This window comes from Dermatophagoides pteronyssinus, unplaced genomic scaffold, assembly GCF_027571235.1.
Source record: "Dermatophagoides pteronyssinus isolate colony J.1.1.1.1 unplaced genomic scaffold, Derpt_VIB-CSIC_2022.12 sq0071, whole genome shotgun sequence".
NCBI classification, from domain to species: Eukaryota; Metazoa; Arthropoda; class Arachnida; order Sarcoptiformes; family Pyroglyphidae; genus Dermatophagoides; species Dermatophagoides pteronyssinus.
The window spans coordinates 46,496-69,547 of record NW_027461588.1 but is presented as its reverse complement, the minus strand read 5'-3'; the positions used below and the strand labels follow the sequence as shown (position 1 = coordinate 69,547).

The following is a 23,052-nucleotide window of genomic DNA, read 5'->3' as shown; positions in this document are numbered from 1 at the left end:
TTATTATTATAATTACAATTTTTTTTTCTCTCTCTCTCTCTTCTCTAGTATTTTCTGTTCCGTTACAAATATTATTGTAATAATAATGATGAGAATTGAAATTATTTATTGATTTTTCATGACATGGTTTGGTTTGATTTCGACTTATTGGTTTATTACGTAAAAGTACGTTTTTTTTCGTATGTAAAAAGTTTAATTTCAAGTCATAATAATGATGATATTAAACAGAGTTGAATTTTGTAACATTGAGTACAAATCATCTCGTTTTTTTCCATTGAACTAAGATCATCCATAAAAAATGAACTGATAATGATGTTCAATGATATGGAAGAATATAATAAAAATTATTTCAGAATAAAACTTGTTAGTTTGAAAGATGTCGGTACATTTTTTATTTTCGTTTTATTATTATAATTATTATAGTCAATATTCTTTATTTCAATTCTTGTATTTTTACAATCAATAAGTAGAATATTCTCTTCGTATGTGTGTGAAAAAACTTTATCATTATCAAAAGTATTATCAACAGAATTTTTTGGAAATATGATCTGCGTTTGTTAATTCTCTCTCTTCATTATTGTTTCTTTTTTTCCTTTTTTTAAATTACCTTCAATCATGATTTTTGATAACGGAATTCTGTAGATAATATTGTGCAACATAAGAAGGAAAATGAACGTGAAAAAAATAATTCTTTCCATTGTTTCCAATCATTATTCTGTAGAATTTAGAAATCTTTAGTTTTTTTGGAAAATTTTTCAAAGCTTAAAACAACAAAACAAAGGTAAAGAAATAATAATAAAAAATTTTTCCTCATTTCTGAATAATAAAAATTTCTTTGTTTCAAAAATGTTCATATATCTTTTTTTTCCGGAAATTTTCTATGTTTTCATTTTTATTTCAATCTTTAATGAATAATAGACAGAAACATGTGAAATTTTCAATTCAATTGAATGAAAGAATTGTTGAGAAAACCTTTCATTTTTTGTTTTGTTTTGTTTCGATGGACAACATGAAATGATCAAATAACAAAATACCGTTATTGTGTTAATTCATGTTGTTGTTGTTTTCATTGTCATTGTCATTGCTGTTTTATTTTTTTCAATGAAAAAAAAGTTTTCCAAACAACAACAATGAAATTACAAAATGAACCAAAATGAAATATCATATGATGATTGATATTGTTGTCCTTGTTGTTTCAATTATTATATTGATTTTTGATTTCTGTTGTTGTTGTTGTTGTCCATTTTTTTCCGTTTTGTTGTTGTACTTTTTTTTTGATGATAATAATCACAAGTTCAATTGTATTGTTTTTCCTTATTCCATCCCCTCTCTCATTCTCCCCTCTTTATCCCACTCAATTTGTTGTTATGTATGTTTGTCTATAGGTTCATTTATTATTATCAAAATTTCTTCTCTCTCTATATTTGCCCAGGATGATTGGCTAATCAATTTTTATCATTTTTTTTTAACCCTCGGCTATCCAGGTGGGGTCAAATTTGACCCCAACGACATTTAAAACTTCGCCATTCGAAAATCTATCAACATAAATCAATTTTCTCTTGAATGATCGAAGATCTATGTTTATTGAACATGATAGGCAATTTTCACCGTTTTCCGACTAAGAATAGTGGAGAAATCATCGATTTTCGGGATGAAGTCTAAATGTGCATAACGTAAGTGCTGTAGGATCCCTACCTACAACACTTACGTTATGAACGGACCCCAAATTTAATAGGAAAATCAAAATTTGTTTGCCGCTTTGTATCATTAATGATATGCTTTTAAGATAGAATTTTTGATGAAATTTTAAAATTGATAATATTTTCTAAGAGTTGAGCACAAAATTTTAGATTATTTTAACTTTCTAACATAATTTAAAAGCGATCAAAGTTGGGGTCAAAATGACCCCACATGGATAACGACGTGAGAAATGCTGCGTGAATAGCGGAGGGTTAAATAAGAATTTTTTCATATCAAACAATCGAATGCAAAATTTTTTGTTTCAATTATTCATTTTAATCAAAGTGTTTTTTGTTTTTGCATTGTTTATTTGATGTGTGTTGAATAATTCTTTTTCGCTAGAAAATTGTAGCGGAACTGATTTGTGTAAACATAATGAATTTATTTTTTATTTTTTTCGAAAGTATAAACAAACAACTAAACAACAATTCAATTATTGATTGTTGTGTGTGTGTGTGTGTGTTTAACATCTATGAAAAATAACAATAACAACAACATCGACGACGAAAACTTTTAAACAACTTTTGGATTGAATAAAAATTAATCAGGCTAAAAATAAACAAAATCCATTGAGAATGTAAAGGAGAGATGGTGATGAGATGAAATGAAAAAAAAATCCAATCCAAAAGCAAAAAAAAAACAGAGAATTTATCGACAATGAATATTTTCTGTTTTTGTTTTCTTTTTGGAATTAATTTTACCGTAAGGTAGTGTGGGGGTTATGAAAAATATATCGAAAAACCACCACCACCCGAAATAAAAATTCATCCATATCGATTTTCGTATTGATTGTGATCGATCACAATCAATAACCAACAACGACAACAACAACGATATCCAAAAAAACAATTAATAATTTACAACAACAACAACAACAAAATGACGTCATTAATATTTGAAAAGATTATCCAAACAATGAATATAAGCAAGATAAAATGATGCACCAGAAAACGGGAGAAAAAACGGAAGGAAAAGTAAAAATATTTAGCATTTTTTTCCTTCGGTCTGGTTAGAGATTTCTCTGAAGACTGTTTTATCTCTTTTTCTTGTTGAAAATATACAATTAATTGAATTTGATTTTTGATTCGATAATTCCATTATTTTTGGTTATTTTTAAATTTATCCAGTAGTAGTAGTAGTAGTAGTCGAACGAAGAACAAAAAAAAAACTAATGAATTTTTTTTTGAACCAAAGAATTTGAATTTTTGTAAATTGAATTTGAATTTTTTTTTTTTTTTTGGTCTCTGTTTGTTTACTTTCTTCGAATCAATCATACTTAAATTTTTTTTTCTACTATAAATATTTTAACCAATTAACAAAATAATGAGAAATATGTGCGTATGTGAAGAATAAAAGTTAGAAAAAAAAAATTTACTGAAACAGAATTTTATTTTTAGTTTTTATTTGTTTGTCAAGAAATAAAATTTCCATCGTTATTATCATCATTTTTTTTGGTATTTGTCAATCGAGAAAGCGAGAAATAGAGAGGTAATATTATAATTTGCATATCGTTTTCAACAAACAAACAAAAAATCAATTTTGACGATTTAATTGAAGACATATATTCATTCATACCAACAAAGATATTCACAAAATAAAAAAGGTAATATGAAAATTTTTTTTTCATACATTTTTCAATACTTGTTACACATATATCTTCAGGATATAATCATCACCAATTCATATTGACAATTTTATTTTGTTTCAGACCGACAAACAAACAAACAAAAAATAAATTCAAATCCTTTTTCTTTCCCCCCATATTTGAGAAAAAAAACATCTTTGAGGTGCAAGTACCATCATCTGATAACATCATCATTATTTCTTTCCCCCTCAAACAAATAAAAGTGTAGTGAGTAACAACGACAAAAAGTCAAATATTGATCTAAAAAAACTAGATCATCATTATCATCATTGTCATCGATTGGCAGATTCGAACCAAAAAAAAAGATGCGGTTCTCACAATTGATGCTATGATGAAATCCAATCAATCCAGAGAAAAGAGAGTGCAAAAAAGATCGAATACCAAAGTTATCAATGATCATTATCAATAACAATCAATTTGATGTGGAAGAATTTTTTGCTTCAAATCAATTTTGATTTTTTTTGTTTGTTTGTTCCAACATTGTTTAATTGTTTGTTCAATAATGATATAAGAATATAGAATGTGTGTGTGTGTGTGAATGAGACCTTCGAATTCTTGTTTTTTCCGGTATGATGATAATGATGATGATTTGCCCAATATATTACGACAATCTGTTTGTCTGTCAGCCTGTGTATATGTGTGTATCCGAAAGCTATTATTTACATAAGAAATGTAATTTTTTGTTTCTCTGTTACATTTTTCCTCGAATAGATTTCATCATTTTTCGGCCATCACTATGATCACAAACACTAATATTACCTTAATATTTTTTAATAGCTTAAGGAAAATTTCATTGTTTTTTTTCTGTTTTTGCTGTTATTCTTTTATCATTAAAATTTATGATTATCATTCATTTTTTTATATTATCACATATATCCTCGGTGTTGAATTGTTAATCATGAATGATATATTTGCGTGTGTTTGGTAATAAATAATAATGATCGACTCGAGAAGAATGAAGAGAAGGGTGTTTGTCAATTTTTATTTTCTGTTTTTGGATCAACACAACAACAATAACCTTGGCGATAATCAAATGTACTCAAAAAAAAATTCTCAATTTTTTGTTTTGTTTTTGTACAATGTACACACCTTGTCGTGTTTAAATATAAAAAAAAACAGCACAGAATATTCTTGTACCTACCTACCTGTACAGAGAAATTATCATCTAAAATTTTTTGCTTTTGTTTTTTCATTATAATAATAATAATAATAATTTTTTTCTTTTTCATTTTTTTTCACATTTACACACACACACCACGAATAATAGAATTTCAATGAACAAATTTTTTATTGACTTTGTACAAATATTGAAAGAATCTGTAAATTTTTTCTATAAAATAATTTTTAATAATTCAACAGAAGAAGAAAAAGAAGAACAAATGAATAATAAAAATAAATATTCAAAACAATCATCATTATCAAGATTTAATAATAATAATAATAAAAATGATAATAATAATATTGTTGATGATGTTGAAAATGGTTATTATTCATCAACAACATCATCATTATCATCAACAACATCATCGTTTGATTATGTTGATGATTTAACAACCGAATTTGAAGATGATGATGATGATGATGAAAAATTTCAACAACAACATAAACATGAAGACGAAGAAGAAGAATATTCTTCTAATGAATCAGAAATTATTATGAAATCTTTAAATAAATATTATCATCATCATGATGGTGATTCGGAAAGTAGTTGTGATGAATTTGTTGTTGAAAAAAATATTAATCAAAGTAATAATAATGATGATGAAATAAAAGATTCTGTTAATGAATTCGAAACAATATTTTTGGGAAATAATTCTTCATTAGAATTACCATCAACATCTACATCATCATCATTAGCGAATGATAATTGTAACAAGATTCTTCATCATCAACTACAGCAGCAAGAACAACAAATTGAAGGACAAAATTTGGAAAATCATCCACAATTAATGTTCATACCATCATTATGCTTTCCATAAGTGAATCAAAAAATGACCTTTTGAATGATGTCTTTGACAAACTTTTAAAAATTTTCAGAACAAAAATTAAGTGGAAAAAATAAAACGTGATTATTTTTCCAGAAAAAAAAATTTTGATAATTATTTTTCAAACATGGGTCCTTGACATTCATTTCCAAGGAAAATTGGAAGCAATCAATAATTTTCACATCCTCTTAACCTCATTCTTTGATGATAACAACAACAACAACAACAACGACAATAAGTTAGTTTCTGATGAAAATCATTTTTTTTTGTGATTGAAGAGAAAAAAAAATGAAGGTAATCATCGTGTAAAAAAAGATATACGATTCTGTGTGTGTGTGTGTGTGCGTTGAAGAAAGTAAAACAAAATTTCCACTTGAACAAATAAATTACATAATTTTTTTTCTGTAATAATGAATGATCGACTTGAAAAGAAGAAGAAAATGAAGAAAAAACTAAACTTTTATTTTGGAATGAGAGAAAGAGAGAAAGCTATAACAGAGTTTTTCTAGTAATTAGCAGAGATGGAAAAAATTTTGATAAAATATCCATATCTTTATGTGAATGCACAATTAAGAAATGAAAATGTTTTTCATCTTCTTCTTTGCTTGAAAAGACATAAGAAAGAAAGAAAAAACTTTTTATTTTCCACAATTATGATTTACTGAAAATATTCAGTTTCTTTGATGTGTTGTGTGTAGGTGTGTATACACACTGTAGGTGTAGGTGTGTACAAGTAAGTTTTAATGATTCTCTCTTTCTTTCTCTCTAATTCTTTATTGAATGATCTTTTGAAAAGTTGTTGTTGTTTGTTTTTGATGATGATAATGATTATGATGTTTTTCTTGGTTAAAGTTCTTCGATTTAAATATTCATATTTTTTTCTGGTGGAAAAGGGCGATTTACGGGTTGGTTGGTTGATAATCGGGAGGTGAGGGATAGAAAAGAAAAAACAAAATCATAAAAGAGATTATGTGATCAACACTATTATCTATTAAATTAATTAACATCAAAACAAAACAAAAAAAAAAAAAAATAGATCAATCAATCAATATCAATCAGTGACCAATTTTTCTTCTTGAAAATAATAAAATAAACAACAGCAACAACAACAAAAAATGTAATAAGATAATTAGGAAATAAATAAATAAATAGCCAGGCCGAGAAACAATTTTGGAAAAACGAAAAAAAAAAATTGAAACATTCGGTTATATAATCTCCATATGTTATGTACATCAAACAAAAAAAAAAACATCATGATGATGATGATAATCACAGTTGAACACTGGTTGTCCAAGTAAATATTTGCTTGTTTTTTTTTTTGTTTTTTTTCAAATTTATTCAATTCATCAGTTTCATGGATTTTTTTGTTTTGTTTGGAATGCCTACTGGCAACTATAGCTAGTAGTGTGTTTACACTTGTTCGCCAATGACGTAAATTATTTATTAATAAAAAATTGAATTGAATAATTCTTTCTTTTATCAATAAACCAGAAAAAAATACCCAGGACCACCGCGAATGGAGTTCATTTGAATGCAAGGAATTTTGTCGTTGTTAACATACCACAAACACACACACACACACAATATTCCATAGAAAGGAATTTATTTGGTCCATTTTGATGCGATTAAAATGTTGCGATAAACAAGCCGAAAACAATTTGAACATCAGACAGTTTTTTTTGTTGATCGGATTCTGTGTTGGTATTTTATCATCTAGTCTAGTATAATTATATAGAGATAAAGGAGATAAAAAAAAAGAGACCAAAAGTCATTCTACAGTTGGTGTAAGATCGGAAAATTTCCGAAAAAAGAACTCTTTATTTGATGAGCTGTGATTTTTTTATTCCGGGGAAAAAGTATCTCTTTCTAGGAAATTTCCTATGTTGCAAAACAGAACTGGAAACAAACAAAAAATTTTTTTTTGGAATGAATCACTAATTATGTCAACTATCATGAAGTTTATCTTGGACGACTAATTGTCAACAACCAAAAAAAAACTAATTGAATAACAAAAACCCAATGTCAAATTCTGCAAAACATCGGACATTATTTATATCATATTTCAATTTAACGGTGGCAAAAAAAAAAACAATATGATGATGGATGTGTCCTTTTCAAAGTTTTACCTTTGTTTCCAATTAGAACCAAAAAAAAAAATGTGTCATTCGAGATTTTCGATTTAATTAATAATTTACAACAACAACAACAAAAAAAAGAAGGAAGAAAATTTTCAAAGCGGATTTTCTTTTGTTTTTAGATCATAAATTAATGATGATGATGTTGTTTTTGCACTGCGAAAAAATCCATTTTTTTTCAATACAAAGTGAAAAAAAAATTACAAAGTGAAAAAGAAAGTAATTAAAAACACAGAATCAAATTGATTTTTCCACTGAAAATCCAAAAAAAAACAACAACATTACATTAACAAACATACAAACAACAAAAAAATCTTTTTAATTAATTTTGATTAAAAAGAAAAACTTTTTTATTTTCTTCTTCTTCTTCGTTTTAAGTTTCATTTTGGTCATCATCATCATCAACAACAACAACAACAATCATAAGATTTCTTTTGAACCATCAAGTCAGTCTTTCATTTTTTGTTTTTGTTGTTGTTGTTTGTCGGATATCCCATAATAATGAAAGCCGATTATTATCAATGATGATGATGATGATGTAAAACTACATAAATTTGTTTACCGGATTCTTTCATTTCACTTTCATTTCCCTTTATCATTATCATTATCATCAAATAACAATACAAAGACAAATCAAATTGTTGTAACAACAACAACAACAACAACAACTACAAAATTAGATTATGGTATGCAGAGAAGAAAAAAAATTGGGTTAAATTTCATTCATTCAGGAATCCGAAACATCCAAAAGACACATTCATACATGTACATACACAGCTGGTGTTCTATCTTGTTTTTGAAATTCAATTTTCAAAAAAAATTCTTCATAACAAGATACATGGTGATTTGAGATTGATTTTGAACAAAAATATTCACACAAATCGACAAACAAAAATAAAAATAATTGAAACGGAAATAATTTTTTCCCCATTTCTCATTTCTCGGAAATTCTTATTACATCAACAAAAAATCTAGTAACATTTTGTGTGGGATAAGGAAAAAAAAGATGAATTTTGATTGAAAAAAGAAAATTCTCGTTTCTATTGTTGTTATCGAATCACTTGAAATTGAAACGAAATTCTTTAAAAAATAAAAAATAAAAAATTCCAAAGAAAACTTTGTTACCATGGAATCTTGCTTTTTAATGAAAAAAATTAACCAAAACAAACAACAACAACAACATTTTGAAATAGATTTCAGTCCGCGGACAATGAGAAATTTCATCATCCGAAAAGATTATCCAATTTTTTTCTCTTTTTCTCTTCTAATAAATTAATTTCGAAAAAAATCCATCCATTATTTACCAAAGTTCGGATTTAATTTTCAAAAAAAAAAAAAAAAAATTGTCCCAAAAATCACATCATCAGAAAAAAAACACAATAGATTTTATAATTGAAATTTTTTAAAAAAAATTTGAGAATCATTTTTCAAATTTTTTAACGAAAAAAAAAGTTTATTTATTTATTTTAAAAATTTCAACATTTAATTTTTCAAAATCATGATTGTTGTTGTGATGATGATGAAATACGTTGTGAACGTCGTCGTACAATATTCGGCTTATTCGAAATCGGATTATCATTATCATCATTATCATCATTATCAATAGATCGTGCACGTCTTTTATGAACAACAATTTTTGAACAGGATTTATTATTCTTTTTTTCCTCTAATAATAATTCTTTTTCCTTTTGACGACGTGACCATTCATCATCAATTTGTTTGGAAATTTTTTCAAGAAATTCTGTAACTTTTTCTGTAATTAATTTTTTAAAATTTTTTTGTTGAAACCATAGTAATGGTGATGATGATGATGATGATGGTGAAACTTGTTCGGATTCATAATTATGATTTTTATTAATAAAAAATATTCTATTCTGCATTGAACGAATACGCAGAAATTTATCCAAATTTTCATGACGAAATTGACGTTTCGGTTTTCTACCTCTTTTTCGACATTTGATCATTAAACTTGATTCATCAGAATTTTTCGGTAATTCAATATTCATTGAATTAATAACATTGTTGTTGTTGTTGTTTTTTTGTTGTTGTTGATTAGATATTAATATTTCCTGTAATTGTTTATCATTACAATCAGTATCAGGTCTTAATCTGGATAATAAAGCAGGCCATAAAAATAATGATATAAATATTGAACGTAATTTTTGATATTCTAATTGTCCATTAATATTATCAATATTATTATCATTAATATTATATTGACATTCAACTGAATGAATAAACATTGCATTATATAAAAATTGCATTAAAACATATGCATATGTTGTTGAATAATTTGGTAAAAACAATGAACGAATATTATTAGATTGTTGTTGTTGTTGTTGTTGATTGATTGAAACGGATGTAGAAGCTAAATAGAATCTTATAGTATCCAATGACAATGGATTGACATTGTTAACATTATTATGATTATATTGATCATTAGTTTCAAGGTTCATATTATTATTATTACATTGATTAATCAATGAAGAAGAAGAAGAAGAAGAACTAGTACCGCGACAAATATCGGTAACAATATCCGTATCTAATAATTCTCGTAAAATTGTACGTAACATATCTGTCAAACAAATATCACCATTTGTATCATATATACAACGACGTTGAAAAAAATCCAGCCAATGGTTTAAGATGTTTATATAATTGTATACAAGAATCGATTGTCCATTGTTGTTCATCATTTTTATCATTAGGTTTAGTCAATACGGTTAATGCTGTTGGTAAATTTATTTTGTTTGTTTTTGTTGTTTGTTGTTGTTGTGGTTGTTGTACAATATCAACATCGACAACATCATTATCACTATCATTATCACTAATAAAATCTTCATCATTTTTATCATCATCATCATCATCAAAATTATATTCAATTTGTTTACCTTCCATAATCATCTGTTGAATATTGGATAATTTCCGTAAATAATTGAATAATTTTTGACGATTTTTTGGTAATTTTGGCCGATAAATTTGTTTCATTGCAAAACGTTTTGTTTTGACCGGATGTAAACAATCTAATAATTTATTATTGATTGGTTGATGATAAAAATCTTCCGGTAAATATCTTGATAATAAACGAAAACGATGAAATATTCGATGTGGATTACGTAATGGAAATAGATTACGATTTAAACGAACATAATCAATTTTACCATTTTCAAGTAAATCTTTTGCACATGCATTTAATAAAGCTAAATCTTCCGATTGTTTCCAATAACCTTTTTGTTGTCGTTGTTGTGATAATATCATTGTATAACGTTCACGTATTTGTCGATTTGTACGACCAGGTAAATGTTTAGCAATTTTTACATAAATACAATCATGTTTATCATCATTATTATCATTTTTATAATATTTATGTGCAGCAAATAATATCGTATCTTCAAGACGTGTCCAACGAGTATATTTTTTCAATTTTAATTCTGATGATTCGAGCAGATGTTGTTGATAAAAATATTTTATCTGTGGTAATAGTCGACCTTCTTCAATACGTGAAACATATTTCCAATCAACTTCACCACCATCTGTACGTGCCTGTTCAATTAAACGAAGAAGTTTTTTTGCTTCGGCCTCATCAATAGGACCGGTCATATGTAATGATTTTGAATGTCGTGATTGATAACGAGAACAACATTGCCATGGTAAACGACCGGTATGAATTTCGACCGCAACACGATCCCAATCATTTTCACCATATTTTTCAATTAATTCTTTAAGTTTTACATCTTCTTCTTCTGTCCATTCTTGACGATTTACACTGGAATGTAGATAATTGTTATAATAAAGTTCACAATCATCATCATTTCGATCTTCATTTTCACATAATTTAGCAATGGCTAACCAATCGATATTCGAACAGAATCGCTCCGGTTCTTCATGTGATAATCGTTTCAATGCTAATTCCGAATTTAATTGTTTAATTTCTTCAGCCTGTTCGACATTACGTACAGGTAATACTAACAATTCTTCAATACGTTTGACGATCGAACGTGTTTGTTTGAATAAATGTTGTGATCGTACTTCATTAAGTATGACGTTCTTTTCATTTTCTGTCCAATTTCGAACATGACAAGGATGATGTAATATCATTTGAATCCGTGATTCAAGAACATATTCATGTTCAGGATTGAAAAGATTTGGTGCACTAAAACCACGATTATCACGAAGATATGGTTTGTAGAATGTTGTCAATAATGTTGTTGAATATCGTTTTTCTAATTGTGTTACTTTTCGATTTTGATTTAACGATAATTCTTTGTTATCATCCTTATCATCATCTTCACTATTATCACAGAAATCTAAATCGTTTAATTCTTTTAGAATTTTCTGTCGTTTCCATGTGAATTGTTCGGTTAACATCTGATTCATTTGTAAAGCGATATTTATCTTTTTGGATTTCTTGTTCATCATTATCACCATCATCATCATCATCTGTTTCATCTTTTTCCAGCTCCGAAGTATCCATTGATTCGATTAAATCCATTTTTATCATTCAAATTTAAAAACTTTAAAAACAAAAAATTCACGATTCAAAACATTGGAATCACGCGCTTGCATAACAACAACAATAATTCCTGATAACTTTGGAGCATGCAACAAATTGCAAAGGTGGAGTTTCAATGGTATATAACAGAGAAATTATATAGGATCACATGATTGGATTGGATTTTCAGAATTTTTGTTCCAATAAAATGATACATCAAACGGCTATTGAAACCTATTCGAATTTTTCGATGATAATATTGTCCAAATAGAATCAGTGTTTGTTGGCATTTATTTTTTCTAAATTTTATTAATTTTTTAAAAAAATATTTTTTAATCGCATAATAATTCATCCCAATTAATAATGTCGAATCGTTTGCTTTGTTGATTCAAAAAAATACTTCTCGATAATCCTGTAAGCATTTTATTTGAATTTTTCTCGAAAAAAAAACATTTGTACACGTCAACTTTGGGTAATGTGATCATTATGTGATGATGCAATAAAAAAAAATAATCATTTTAAATTGAAAATCAATAGAAAAATGTTCTCTTCGAATGAGAATTTTACCAATGCACATCGAATTGTCGATGAGATACAAGATTCATTATTTCGACGATTAGAATCTTGTCATGATTCCATACAAGCACAAGCAATTGAAGGTGCTATTGATGAACGTATTAAATCATTGGAACAATATCTGGATAGGATTGAAATTTCCGTAAATAAAACATCTGGTTCGCAAAGAAATACAATGAAATTAAAATTAGATCAATTAAGGTAAGTTTTTCCTTTTTGAATTTATTTTAAAGTTTAATTTTCTATTTCAATCGATCATCACTGATTTAGATATGATCATAAACATCTTTTAAGTTCATTTCGTACATTACATCAACGACGATTACATCGTGAACGTGAACACCGTGAACGTGAAGAATTATTAACAAGACGTTTTACAACGAATGCTGAAACTCATGCTAAAAATGATACACAAATCGATCTTGGTGTTCAAGAATATTTTGATCAAGAACGTACCAAATTAGGTGGTTTTAATCGTCATGTTGATGAAATGTTATCTACCGGTTCGAATGTATTGTCAACACTTCGTCAACAACGATCAATGTTGAAAAATACGAGAAAAAATCTTCTCGAAGCATTGAACAGTATCGGCCTATCAAATTCCGTGATGCGTTTAATTGAAAAACGACATATTGGTGATAAATTTGTCCTGTTCGGTGGCATGACATTAATGACCATATCAATGTTTCTCATATGGTTCTATTTAACTTGAATTCCATGTTTTTCTTTTTAAATTTTAAGTTTATTTGTACAAATCTTCAATAATTAGAAAATAATTTCAAAAATTGAACAAAAATAAATGTCATTACTTTTATGAACAAATAATAATTTTGATGATGAGTCACGTGATCCTCGATTGCTCAATATATTGAATTTGTTTTGAAATTCAATGATAATTGTTGACCAAAATGACGGACAAAGTAACTGATACAATACATCAACAACGAATCGATCATGCGGTTCAAAAAATGACCGATGATGTTCGTAAACGAATTCGTTTAGCTGATGAAACTAATGAACAACGTCAAACAACAACAACATCATTGTCATCATCATCATCCACGCTGTCTAGCCATAATACTCGAAAAAGTTATCATTGTAATTCTATTATGAATCATCCGATTGTCCATCCAACAACATTAACAAATGCTAATATAAATTTAGGTGTGTTTAGCCAAAGTAAGTATTAGCATTTTGGATTAAAATTTTTTAGATCAATTGACTTTTAATTTTCATAATTATATCGCGTAATATTTTTCAAACAGTAATACTTCCATTATTAAATGACAACGATAAAGCGATTGAATTTTTAAAAAATAAAAGTATGATTCATAAAGATATGAAATGTATTCAATGCAAAAATATGATGAATATTGAGCAATCCAAAAAAGTCAAAAGACATGTGTGTGTAGTAAGTTGGCAGTGTTAAGTAATGTTGTGCGGAGTTAAAAAAATCATTCAAAACTTTCAACAATCAAATTAATAATTAATAATAATCATTAAAAATATGTAACAGTTTGCAGATTGTTCAATTGATCCAAATTTATAAATGAAAAACTTTATTTATTTTTTTTCTTTCGGTAGATAAAATTCGTGTCGGCAATGATTATCAAGCAGAAATTGATTCATCCATTATCGATGATAATAAAAATAATGTCGATCGTAAATCGATATTATTATGGAAACCACAATCGAATATTGGTGATGATGAACGTAAGAATCTTGATTATGAAACTTTTGAAAAATTTGATTTATTTATTTATCTCTTTTTGTTATAGTTCGAGAATTTATTGATCTAGCTAAAGAAGTGGCCAATATGAATGAAGAACAATCATTAGGATTTTTAACTGCATTAGATTTTCATCTAAAAGAATGTATACAAATATTAAGCCAATTATCATTTGCACCACAACCAATGGATTATGCTGAACGTGCACATATTGAACGTTTTATTTTTACTGAACATAAATTAGATATGATCAAAGTTATGATCAATGATGATGATATTGTAAATAAATTATTCTATATGTATTATACAAAACAAAATCGTCCACCAAGTGTTTCCGAAGTATTAATGATTAATCGTGAAGGTAAAATGTTTTTTTTGGAAAATTTTCATATTTTTTTACATTTTATTTTTGTTTCACTAATAGAAGATACAACTATATTTGATTTAATCAATGAACAAATTGAATGTAATCAAGATCATGATAATGGTTGTTTAGATTTGGCAACAATTATTGATAAATGTTATCAACAGGAATCAAATCCTCGATTCGATGTAACAAGATTAGAATGTTTTCAAGAACGTCGTGAACAGATTAATGAATTACGACGACAAACACAACAATTACAACAACAGAATCTATTTGAAACATGTAAATTACGTGAAAATAGTATGGATTATTTAAAATTTTTACATTTTCTTAAAAAGGTATTTTTTTTGTTTTGTTTAATATTATTGATATTGGATTAATTAGTTTTTCTCCACACACACACAGTGTAAAAGTAATCCTAAATGGAATATTTATGAAGTAATAATTTTTTTAGCCATTATGGATTATATTCGACCTAAATTTGATGCATTTATATTTGCAAAAATATTGCAAACAAAATCACCTGAACAATGTCAACAATTTTATCAAAAACATTTTGCTTTTCTAAAACAGGCATCATCTATTATCGTACCAAATGATCGTATTGAAGCAATACGAATGTATATGAGATTACCGGAATTTCCAACAAAATTATTACAACAAAATATACCAAAAACATCATCATCATCATTGTTAAAAAGTAATAAAAGATAATAACATGACCAAGTTGTTAATGACAATAATCATTTTTTTTTGTTTTTGACAACAACAACAACATTCCTCAGATCTAATGTAATGTTTTTGATGTGAAAAAAAGCTAAAGACAACAGATTGACCACTTGACACTCAACAACAACAACAACAAAATAAGAATTGATAAAAAAAAATTTGTCATCATCAATAATGATGATGATGATTATCATCAAATAAAAATAAAAAAGATGAAATAGAAAATTATCATTTTTTTAAAAATTTGATTATCATCTTAAGAACATTCATTGATAATACTGACTGACTGACTGACTGATTATATGACATATAGTGATTTGAGGTGGTAATAATAATAAAAAAATTTCCGGTGTTGTTTACACACGCATACACACAAATAAAGAGAGAGAGAAACTTATCATTTAACTCAAAGAAATTAAGACAATCATTAATGGCAATAATTTTGTATTGATCATCAAGTGTACATATTGAATTTGATGTTTTTTGGGGGCTGATTTACCAAATGAAATGAATTCAATCTTTTTTTTTAATCGATTAGGTTAAAAGAATGATTAGATTTTGTATTTTTTTAATATATGTCCATAGCAGACTATTAAATACACACAACTAAAATTTGATGTTTTTGTTTTGTTTGAATGATTTCTTATTTTGAAATTCTTTCGTAAAATCTTCTTCAAAAATAAATTAAATTAATGTAAGTGTTGTTTTCATTTTTTCTGTTGTTGTTGATTTTTAAATCGAATCACGATGGTAATATTCGGGTGTGATTTTGTTGATGATTTTTTTTTGTTGTTGTTCACGATTCTGGAATTGAATTGATTTTTGTTTTTGTTTCTGATCAACGATCATTATGATGATAATAATTTCGTTCTATGAATTGGTCAATATTGTGTGCGTGTTTGGTAATGAATTTATCCATTTCATTTTTTCATTTTTTTTGCTTTCTCTTTGTTTGTTGGTTGATTTAAGAAGCTAACATCATCATCATTATTATGATTATCATCAAAGTTATGATCATCCGTAATGACAAACAACGACGACAATAATGATGATGGTGATGATGATAATAATAAAGAAACATTCAATTATGTTGTTCGATGTACAATTCGAATGAAACCATCTGCTCAATTATAGTGTTTCGAATTACAATTAATTTTCCATCCATCCATCAATCAATCGTTGATGATGTTAAATTGATTTTATTTCAACCATGGTATTGGTTGATCGGTAAATGATCAGAGCATGAGCAGTGTTTTGAAAATTTCTTCTATGATATTGATTGATAGGGATTGGAAAAACAAAAATGATGAATTTGAGAAATCATATCCAATATCATCATTATCATTTGACGATTCGTCAACATGTTACCATGTTGTTGGTGATGTTTAGATCAATTTTTTTTCCAAACATCTTTTCTTTGATCAAAATTTTTTTTCGATGTTTTTCCTCCGTTCATTCATTCATTTCAAACTAATCACCCAAAATTATGATTCGAAAAATTTGGCCACTAAATTCGGGCCGTCAACAAGCCTATATAATTAATTATTCTTTTGATGAAAATGAAAATCTATTCATTACTAATGATGTTGATAATTTATCCGGTGTTTTTAGTTCGAATCAATTTACTAAAATGGCTAAAACAAATGGTAATAATAATAATAATAATAATCCACAAATACGTGCAGCTGATAATGATTATGAACGTATGATAAGAGTATCGGAAGAAGTTGCTGAACAATTAACCGGACGTTATCGACGAATATCAGCAACCAAAGATGTTCTTGATGAAGATATTAAAAATATGGTCAAACAACGACGTAAACATCGTATGTTAGGTAAGTGTTTGTTTTAAAAGAAAATCAAAATTGATTTTTTTTGATAAAATGTTCAAATCGGAAAAAAATTCTCATAAATTCAATGAAAGAATATTTTAAAACGGTAAAATTTTGATAAAACGCATGCGCATTTCGAATCAATTTTATTTGATGCAATTATATTGCATATATTGCAGATGGTTAGCCCAATCGACAAAGACGACGACGACAGCAACCAAACAAACTAACCAAACCAAGAATGAAAAAAACCAGTTAAACTAACCGGCTCGCGTTTTTTTTTCTTGCATAAACACAGCCCGTTTCTTTTTTTTCTTTTTTTTTTGTTCCGTTTCGTTCTTTCTTTCTTTCCCCCCATCAATTTGTTACATGTGTTGTGAGTGTTTATTTGTTTTGCCTGGTTTTTTTTCCTTTGATTATTTTTCTTTGATGATTTGATGTGTTGTGTAAATTGTGACACGAATTTTTATTTTTGACAGAAATAACAAATTTCTTCCCATTCTCAGCTCAGTGTTTTCGTATTATTTAGCAATAGGCAACCAAAACAAACCCAGGAAAACAAATATAGCTATGCAAATGTGAATGACAACAAGAAATAGAAATAGAAATTTTCCTATAATGAATTTATTTATATAGATAGTTTTTTTTCTTTGCCATCCTGTTGATCATCATCATCACATTATCATCAACGACGAATCATTTTTCTATTTATTTATTAAAAAATAAACATTGTTGTCTTCGTCGACTTCATCGTCGTCGTTTGAATTGATTTTAGTCAAGCGAATAAAACAAAATCGATTCGAAAAGTGTAATCGAATTATTCGAATTTTTAATGTTTTAAAGGTTCTTACAAAAAAAATTGATTTGATTTTCAATCAAAAATTAATTAAAATTTCTTTTTTTCCCTCACCAAAAACAAAAAACACATGTTTATCGATCGCTAATGTTCATGGCCATTTTCGAATCAATCAATTTCGTTGTTATGAAAATCAAAATCTACACCACATTCTAATCACCAGGTATGTTATAAATCATTATCGAGCATTGTTTTGACATTACAAAACAAATATGATAGAAACAAACTAAACCACCAACAACTTGTAATTGAAAATGTGTGTTTATAAAAAAAAAAATTAATGAATTGTAAAATTGTTAAACACACGTCATTAATTTTTTTTTGTTTGCTCATTATTATCATTTTTTATCAGATATTCAGTCAAAATTCATATAAATCAATTAATAAATAACAGAATAATTGAGTGCCAAAAAAAAATCAAAACAAACATGAAAGATATATAGGTTATACATGCACAACAACAACAACAACAACAACAAAAATTCTTCGAAATTGAATTGAAAACAAGAGAATTTTGGCAAAGAATATTCAATATCATATATCACATACGTACATTTTTTTTACGTTCAAACAAATTCATTTTTTTGTTTTGTTTTGATTGTATTTAATTGGAAATTTTCAAGATTAGAAACAAAAATTGTTGTTGTTGTTGCTAATGAACATATAGCATTAGGTAAAATGAAACATCATCATCATCATTATAAATGAGGATTAATAAAATGTACCATTTTTCATTGAAGAAAAAATCTTACCGTTACATTTTTATATATGCAACATAATACATAACATTGACAGATTTGGTATCGGATACTGGGGCAATTCATTATTATTCGTTTTTTTTTCATTCCCTTTTTTGAACTTAAATTCTGTTTAATCATTATCTTTTCAATCTCATTTTTTTGATTGTCATCATTATCATTAACATTATTACCTGAGTTTTGGTTCAATTCATTTTTCTCTTCTCTCTATTCGTTTGATGATAAATATTAATAATAATAATATTTTTTCATTCAATCATAATGATAATGATCATGATTCATTGATTTTTTTTTGTTTTAATTTTCCCTTTGATATTTTATTTTTTGTTTCAAATTTTTCGTTGAAATAGTTTGTTTTTCATAAATAATTTTCTCTTTGTGTAGGACACACACACACACACACACACACTGAACGATTATCGTTAATTTATTTGCCATTAAATTGTTTCTTAATGTTTTAATCGATAATCTTTTAATATTAATTAATATTTGTTCTTGTCTAATTTCTTACCCGAAACCATCTGAAAAACAATGCCTAATGAAACAGAAAAATCTTCAAGTGCTAATGCCATTTTGAATCCATCATCCGGTGGTAATAGTGGTGCTGGTGATATTATATCATCGCGTTCATCAACATCATCATCATCATCTTCATCATTAGCATCTGGTTTATCAAAACCGGCCGTATTGAAAGCTGCTGCTGCATCAGTTATTCCACATTCACATCAATCGTATCGTATACGACATCTAAAAGATACATTAACACGTTCACCGAAAAGTTCACGTCGTAAACAATTACAAGATTTAGCATTACAATTAGCAATGTCAAGTGAACAAAATTTAAATGATTCTACATCATCATCACCAGCATCATCGAATGCTTATAATTGGCCAAATAATGTTGATGATTATGAAGTTGGTGAAATTATTGGTATTGGTGCAACGGCTGTAGTACATGCAGCATATTGTAAACCAAGAAAAGAAAGATGTGCTATTAAAAAAATTAATCTTGAAAAATGGAATACATCGATGGATGAATTATTGAAAGAGATACAGGCAATGTCAGCTTGTAATCATGATAATGTTGTTACCTATCATACATCGTTTGTTGTTAAAGAAGAACTTTGGTTAGTCATTAAATTATTAGGTGGTGGTTCATTATTGGATATTATTAAACATAAAGTTAAACATGAAGATTGTCGACATGGTGTATTTGATGAAGCGACTATTGCAACTGTTCTACGTGAAGTACTAAAAGGATTGGAATATTTTCATGCAAATGGACAGATTCATCGTGATATTAAAGCTGGTAACATTTTACTTGGTGATGATGGTTCCGTACAAATCGCTGGTAATGTTTTTATTTGTTTTTCCCATTGTAAATTTACTTGAAATTAATATTGTTGATTTTTCATGTTTAACAATCAGATTTCGGTGTCAGTTCATGGTTAGCTACCGGTGGTGATTTATCAAGACAAAAATCCCGTCATACATTTGTCGGTACACCTTGTTGGATGGCACCCGAAGTAATGGAACAGGTGACTGGTTATGATTTTAAAGCAGATATATGGAGCCTTGGTATAACGGCTATCGAATTGGTCACTGGAACAGCTCCATATCATAAATATCCACCGATGAAAGTATTGATGTTAACATTACAGAATGATCCACCTACATTGGAATCAGTATCGGATGAAAAAGATCAATATAAAAATTATGGTAAATCTGTTCGTAAATTTATTTCCGAATGTTTGCAAAAAGATCCAAACAAACGACCTACGGCAACCGAATTATTGAAACATCAATTTTTTCGCAAATCAAAAGTTTGTTTCCCAATCCGATTTTTTTTTAATTACAGTCAAAATTAATTGAAATTTTTTATGAATGAATAACAGGATCGAAAATATTTACAAAATACTTTGTTAACTATTGCACCAACTATTGAAGAACGTTCGAAAAAAGCTCGTACTAGTCGCCGTGCACAAGGTGCAAGTGGTCGTCTTCATCGTACTGAAGCTGGTGATTGGGTTTGGTCATCATCGGATGAAGAAGATGATGATGATAATCAAAATAATAATAAAGATAATAGTAGTGAATCATCACCAAATCGGCAACCACAGCAACAACAACCAATATCATCTTCATCACCATTATCATCATCTTCCCAACAGCAGCAGCCGCAAACAACAGCTCAAAATTTATCGCAACAACAACAACAACAATCAAACGAGCAAATACCCGTTAATAATCATAATGCAACAACGACCATTACTAATGATTCGACATTAATGCCTAAAGGTATATTTATTAAATTCTAAATGAAATTTTTTTCTGTTTTGGAAAAAAGTTTTATTTTTATTTTTTAATTTAAAAAATTGGATCAATTAAGCTAATTCATCGTTTTTTTCTTTATTTTTATATCTGATTTTCATCTGGGAATAATTTTGTTTTGGCTTTTCTTACGAAAAAAAATCATCATCATCATCTTTTAACCAATTTGCCCTGAAACCAAAAACATTTGAAACTTTTTTTCTTGTTGGTCTACGAATTTTAATTAAAATGAAAAACAAAAATAGTAATCCCAAATGAATCATTGATACAAGTTCAAGGAGATTCAAATCCAAAAACAGAATCCGTTTTGGAACAATCCAATGTTAAATTGACTCAAAATCAACAACAACAATCTTCAACTGCAATGGTCGTTGAGACAACAACAGAAAACAATTCTCAACTATTATCTCAACAACAACAACCAATGGGTGATGATATTCCTATTAATCTTGTATTGCGTATTCGTAATTCTAAACGTGAATTGAATGATATTCGTTTTGATTTTACCGTTGATAAAGGTTTGTTTTTGAATAAAAATATTAAAAAATTTAATTTTCAAAATCTATTTTTGTCTTTTCTCGGAAAAAAAAGATACCGCAAATGGTATTGCCCAGGAATTAGTATCGGCCGGTCTTGTTGATGGAAAAGATTTTGAACCAGTTTCACAGAATCTACAAAAATTAATACAAGATCGTGCTAAAATGAAGAATATTGTTTTTCCATTGGTTTGTTATTTGATTGATTGATTGATTTTTTTCCACATTCTAATCAAACATTTCAAATCTTTATTTATTTTTTTTTAAACCAGAATTCTTGTGACGATAGTGAACCATTGGATGAAAAAACATTGACTGGTTATGCACAGATATCAATATCATAGATTTTATTGAATCAATATCTCTCTCTTTTTTTCCTTTTGGCATTTTGTTTTAAAAGATGAAAACAGATTTTTAATTCAATATATTTATATTTAAAAAATAATAATTTATTACATTCAATAATATTTTATTTTCTCTCCTTTTCCACCATATACACATTCACTGATTTATTTATTTATTATCCGAAAATTTGATAAAAAACCTGTGCAAATTTTGAATAAAAATGATGATGATTTTGAGAAAAATAAACATTTTTTTTCAAATTTTAAAATTCAAAAATGATTACACTATTTTGACCTATGTATATCATAAGATGAAAATCTTTTTTTTCCGGTATAAAGATGTTCTTTGTATGTTTTGAAGTATCTATAGACGAGATAATAACCGAATAACGATAATTCGAAAAAAAGTTTTGTTTATATTTGTTCATTATGAACACACATTGATTTTATCAAAAAAATTCATCTAAAAAATTGAGCAAATCCGCCCATCAATGCCTAAGTAAATTTGACATTTTCCAAACAAAAAATTCAAATTTTTCTCAGCAAATATTGTTATACAATAATTATCATTATGCAAATATCGATCATCGGCAACAATAACAACAACAAAAACAAATATTTTTTCATAGAATTCATTATCATTTCAATTCTTTTATCTTCGACTCTCACTTGTTTTTGTTGTTGTTGTTGTTGTTTTCATTTTCATTTGAATAAAATTTCCGGAAATCGAATGACGAATGAGAATAAACTTTACGAAAAACAAATGTCATTCGTGTTTTTTTGTGTATGTGTCCATTTTATCAATTTTGATAATTTTCTTTTATTTTAATTAATTAATTAATTTTTTTTGTTTAAAAAACATTCGCGAATTTGAATTTCAATAATCATTTTAATTAATTATGTTTTTTTATCCAAAAAATTTTTTCCCAAAAAAATCAAATTGAAACGAATATTTGAATTTCCTATTCAATTTTGTTTTTTTTTCAATTAGCTTTAT

General features: G+C 27.2%; 4 protein-coding genes and 1 long non-coding RNA gene across 9 annotated transcripts; 4 read left to right on the top strand and 1 right to left on the bottom strand.

The window, feature by feature from the left end:
- Positions 1-2,977: 2,977 nt before the first annotated feature.
- On the top strand, positions 2,978-5,561 carry LOC142646150 (uncharacterized). Its single transcript, XM_075824345.1, has 2 exons — positions 2,978-3,343; positions 4,653-5,561. Exon 2 carries the CDS (start codon positions 4,660-4,662, stop codon positions 5,362-5,364), a length of 705 nt encoding a protein of 234 aa, XP_075680460.1. The 5' UTR covers positions 2,978-3,343; positions 4,653-4,659; the 3' UTR covers positions 5,365-5,561.
- Positions 5,562-8,919: 3,358 nt separating this feature from the next.
- LOC113789466 (uncharacterized) lies at positions 8,920-12,104 on the bottom strand. The gene is given in 2 exon segments (XM_027339004.2): positions 8,920-10,132; positions 10,134-12,104. Coding segments are annotated over 2 exon segments (2,952 nt in total). The 5' UTR covers positions 11,955-12,104; the 3' UTR covers positions 8,920-9,001.
- A 136-nt stretch (positions 12,105-12,240) lies between these two features.
- LOC113789468 (uncharacterized) lies at positions 12,241-15,643 on the top strand. 4 transcript variants are annotated; one of them, XM_027339007.2, is made up of 7 exons: positions 13,390-13,752; positions 13,839-13,895; positions 14,158-14,286; positions 14,352-14,663; positions 14,727-15,007; positions 15,075-15,369; positions 15,455-15,643. In XM_027339007.2, exons 1-7 carry the CDS (start codon positions 13,482-13,484, stop codon positions 15,463-15,465), a joined length of 1,356 nt encoding a protein of 451 aa, XP_027194808.2. In that variant the 5' UTR covers positions 13,390-13,481; the 3' UTR covers positions 15,466-15,643. The 4 variants fall into 4 exon arrangements, with proteins under 4 accessions (XP_075680459.1, XP_027194808.2, XP_027194807.2 ...); XM_075824344.1 differs by lacking the exons at positions 13,390-13,752; positions 13,839-13,895; positions 14,158-14,286 and adding exons at positions 12,241-12,469; positions 12,535-12,774; positions 12,844-13,232 and having other exon boundaries at positions 15,075-15,643; XM_027339006.2 differs by having other exon boundaries at positions 15,075-15,643.
- A 138-nt stretch (positions 15,644-15,781) lies between these two features.
- Positions 15,782-22,302, top strand: fray (oxidative stress responsive kinase frayed). Of its 2 annotated transcripts, XM_075824343.1 has the most exons (8): positions 15,782-16,092; positions 17,010-17,233; positions 19,392-20,195; positions 20,273-20,667; positions 20,740-21,142; positions 21,421-21,693; positions 21,767-21,900; positions 21,984-22,302. In XM_075824343.1, exons 2-8 carry the CDS (start codon positions 17,029-17,031, stop codon positions 22,053-22,055), a joined length of 2,286 nt encoding a protein of 761 aa, XP_075680458.1. In that variant the 5' UTR covers positions 15,782-16,092; positions 17,010-17,028; the 3' UTR covers positions 22,056-22,302. The 2 variants fall into 2 exon arrangements, with proteins under 2 accessions (XP_075680458.1, XP_027194806.2); XM_027339005.2 differs by lacking the exon at positions 15,782-16,092 and having other exon boundaries at positions 16,870-17,233.
- Positions 18,080-18,513, top strand: LOC142646151 (uncharacterized). Its single transcript, XR_012847140.1, has 2 exons — positions 18,080-18,249; positions 18,439-18,513. It is a non-coding gene; the product is annotated as an uncharacterized LOC142646151 (long non-coding RNA).
- Positions 22,303-23,052: the final 750 nt, after the last annotated feature.

Excerpts from the sequence above, each read along its gene's own strand:
- LOC142646150 (XM_075824345.1), top strand. The coding sequence starts at position 4,660 with ATGAACAAATTTTTTATTGACTTTGTACAAATATTGAAAGAATCTGTA.
- LOC113789468 (XM_075824344.1), top strand. The coding sequence starts at position 12,539 with ATGTTCTCTTCGAATGAGAATTTTACCAATGCACATCGAATTGTCGAT. Across the intron at positions 13,233-14,351 it reads TAAATTTGTCCTGTTCGGTG|TTCGAGAATTTATTGATCTA; the intron begins GCATGACATTAA and ends TTTTTGTTATAG. Across the intron at positions 15,008-15,074 it reads TTTTACATTTTCTTAAAAAG|TGTAAAAGTAATCCTAAATG; the intron begins GTATTTTTTTTG and ends ACACACACACAG.
- fray (XM_027339005.2), top strand. The coding sequence starts at position 16,885 with ATGATTCGAAAAATTTGGCCACTAAATTCGGGCCGTCAACAAGCCTAT. Across the intron at positions 21,143-21,420 it reads TTCGACATTAATGCCTAAAG|TAATCCCAAATGAATCATTG; the intron begins GTATATTTATTA and ends AAACAAAAATAG. Across the intron at positions 21,901-21,983 it reads AGAATATTGTTTTTCCATTG|AATTCTTGTGACGATAGTGA; the intron begins GTTTGTTATTTG and ends TTTTTAAACCAG.